At 48.8% G+C, this 2,778-nt stretch overlaps 1 protein-coding gene across 1 annotated transcript; it reads left to right on the forward strand.

Annotated features, from left to right (window-relative positions):
* Positions 1-786: 786 nt before the first annotated feature.
* Positions 787-1,413, forward strand: LOC144133149 (importin-7-like). Its single transcript, XM_077666017.1, has 2 exons — positions 787-1,172; positions 1,293-1,413. The coding sequence occupies exon 1, from the start codon at positions 865-867 to the stop codon at positions 1,153-1,155; it is 291 nt and encodes a 96-aa protein (XP_077522143.1). The 5' UTR covers positions 787-864; the 3' UTR covers positions 1,156-1,172; positions 1,293-1,413.
* The last annotated feature ends 1,365 nt before the right edge of the window (positions 1,414-2,778 follow it).

The following is a 2,778-nucleotide window of genomic DNA, read 5'->3' on the forward strand; positions in this document are numbered from 1 at the left end:
ACCGATCACACCAAGCTTATGATCCTATCAGTATAAGGCAAGATATATTTTGATTTCCACCCTGATCTCGCAACCAACTCCGCAAACAACTTGAGAGGAGTGAAAAGAAAGGGTGCTCAGGGCACGTGCTGAATGTAACCAGACGAAAAGGTGACATGTAGAGACAGAGAAAGCAAAGCAGGAGCGAAAGTGGCGAAGGAAAACAAGTTCTTTGAGCAAGATATAAAAATAGAGAGAGATAGATTGAAACAATTTTTGTTCATCAATTTTTGGTGGAATGTGTGGGGGGGAGAGGTTAGGCCCGCCAGGTGGCCACGAGCCTTCGGAGCACGGTGATCCCTTGGGGTCGGGGTACCGCTCGGAGAGCTGCAGATCTATCGAGGGAATGTCCGAGGGACATGCGGGAAGAATTGTGACAGAGCGTGGCCTTGGGAAGACAAAAAAAATCTTGCGCGTATCTATCGTTTTCAGAGGTCGAGCTCATTTCAGAAAAGAGCGATAAAAAACGCTCACATCGCTCCACCGAGGGACAAAGTGCGATCCCCGCGGAGATTTGGTTATCGCGAGGCCGAGGAACGTAGCTGTGCGCTCAAGCTGAGAGCAGGAACACAGCTTTGTTTCTCGCCATGCCTTTATTATTACACGCCTGGGGGTCCGGAGACAGAGGCTGATAGAAGAAAACGTTGACGACCGTCGGAAGCCGGAGCCGGAGGCGCGCGACAGAAGACGACGAAGGCCGTGCTCCTGCAGTGTTCGATTCGTAACTGGATGATGCTGACCACCAGGACCAGCAGTGTCCCGCGAGAATTGCGTGGCGCGCCGTTTCTGTCCTCCCCAACCTCCATCAAGGCGTCAAAGCAAGGCATGGAGTCGACCACGACGCTCCTTCACGAAGAACAGTGCCCTGTCCACGAGTACCCGGTCTCCAAGGAGGTCATGCGAGCCATCCCGAACACGGACCCGATGTGCTTCGGTGCGCTGACGTCGGGCCCGCAATTCGTCGAGCAGAAGAGGTCCCCACAGGAGATCTGCGTGCTGACTGACCAGACGAAGGCCGCCGCAGAGTCGAACCGGATAGAGAAAAGAGGCGGATACGTGTTCCAGAACCAGACGTTGCCCCCACCGTTCAGCTCTGGTGGCACACCCTTCCGCTAGCCGCTCAATTTCTACCGGTGAGCTTCCATTTTCTGACTGCCTTACTTCTGCTTTTCCTCTATTTTCTGTTTTTTTTTTCTTTCGCCTTTCCTACCTGCTTCCGCGCACTCATGCTCCGCTGCTTTTCGTTCATGCAGATAGGGCCTCTGCTATCATCTGCTCGACCGTGGGGACACTCGACTGCCAAGAGCACTTAGCCAGCGTGACCCGCTGTACATAACCTGCACACTCATGCACTACGGCCCTTGTGGAGGCGATCACGACACCATTGCGCATGCTCAATAATAGTATTCTATCGATTTCTCACCGATAACTAAGTGAGTGAAGATGAGCCATGGATACGTTCGTAACTTATATGCCGACTGTAACCGCGTTTATCTTGCAGCTCTCTACCATTACCATTGTCAGTTTCGCTGTGTAAAATAAAAATGCGTTCTTTTTTTTAAAAGTTCTCTTCCAAGTGCTTCGCGTCCAGATCCAACACGTGCGGCCGAGAGACCCCCACGTGCACATTCCTCTGCGGCTTCGCGTGGTGATTACCCACGTTTCCCAGGCACGGTTGTGAGTTTGCGCAAGTCGTCCGGCTTTATCCACGTCCTCCTACGTCATGCTGCGCGGCCGTGCAAGCGAACAGCCGAGGTCTGCACACCCAATCTGTCCTGCGTTGCTTTTACTCAGTAGTCGTCTTAAATGGGTACGCTCAACGATTTTTCACGATTCTAATATTTTAGGGTCGACTTTCAATGTGTCACAACAGGCATCTGCACTGCAAAACTATGGTTGCGCTAGAACCGCTATAATACCGGCTGTTTCAGCTAACATTTTCAAGTTTTTTTCAAAAATAGGCTTTTCAGGGTAAAAATATGGCTTTTCAGGCATAGTATTACCTCAGTTCCTCAATTCTATTGGGACTCTGGTATTACCAGTGTTGGCGGAAAATTGAGAACCGGTGAATCATCTTGAGTTGTAAGCTGGTTTTAATTGAAAAAATTGACTTTTTAACTCGTAGAGTTAGGCGCCTAGTTGAAATTAGATATTTGTAGCCGGTCGTAAGTAATAGCCATATCAGTTTTCAGAATTTTGAAAACGCGATTACCTTTGGCGGTGCAGCTCGACAAAATTTGGCTTTTTGACTAGTTACGTGCATTGGAGGGGTTACTCTGCCTGCGTGCTTTCGAAAGCGCATGTATTTTCGCACGACCCAGCCAAATTTTGGCGAGCCACAGCGGCGAGGGTAATCGCGTTTTACAAATTCTAAAAACTGATATGGGTATTAGTAACGACCGGCAACAAATTTGATTGCAACCAGGCGCTATCTCTACTAGTTAAAAAGTTAATTACTATAAATAATTAACCAGCTTAATACTTAAGACGATTCACCGGTTTTCTTGTGTCCGCCGACACTGGTAATACTATGCCACAACACCCATATCACTTCAAAAAGCCTGTTTTTGAAAATTTTTGAAAGTGTTCGCTGAAACACCTGGTGTATTTCTACAAAGATGTGCAGGCTATTTTTGCTCGGTTCATTAGTGTCTGCGTGCTTGGGGAAACCGGAAACATCCCCGTCGATCTGCTGGTCAAAAGGACTGGTTTCCAGTCAAACTTAGGATGGGCGCCCTT

The sequence above is a fragment of the Amblyomma americanum genome, chromosome 1, assembly GCF_052857255.1.
Source record: "Amblyomma americanum isolate KBUSLIRL-KWMA chromosome 1, ASM5285725v1, whole genome shotgun sequence".
Lineage (NCBI taxonomy): Eukaryota > Metazoa > Arthropoda > Arachnida > Ixodida > Ixodidae > Amblyomma > Amblyomma americanum.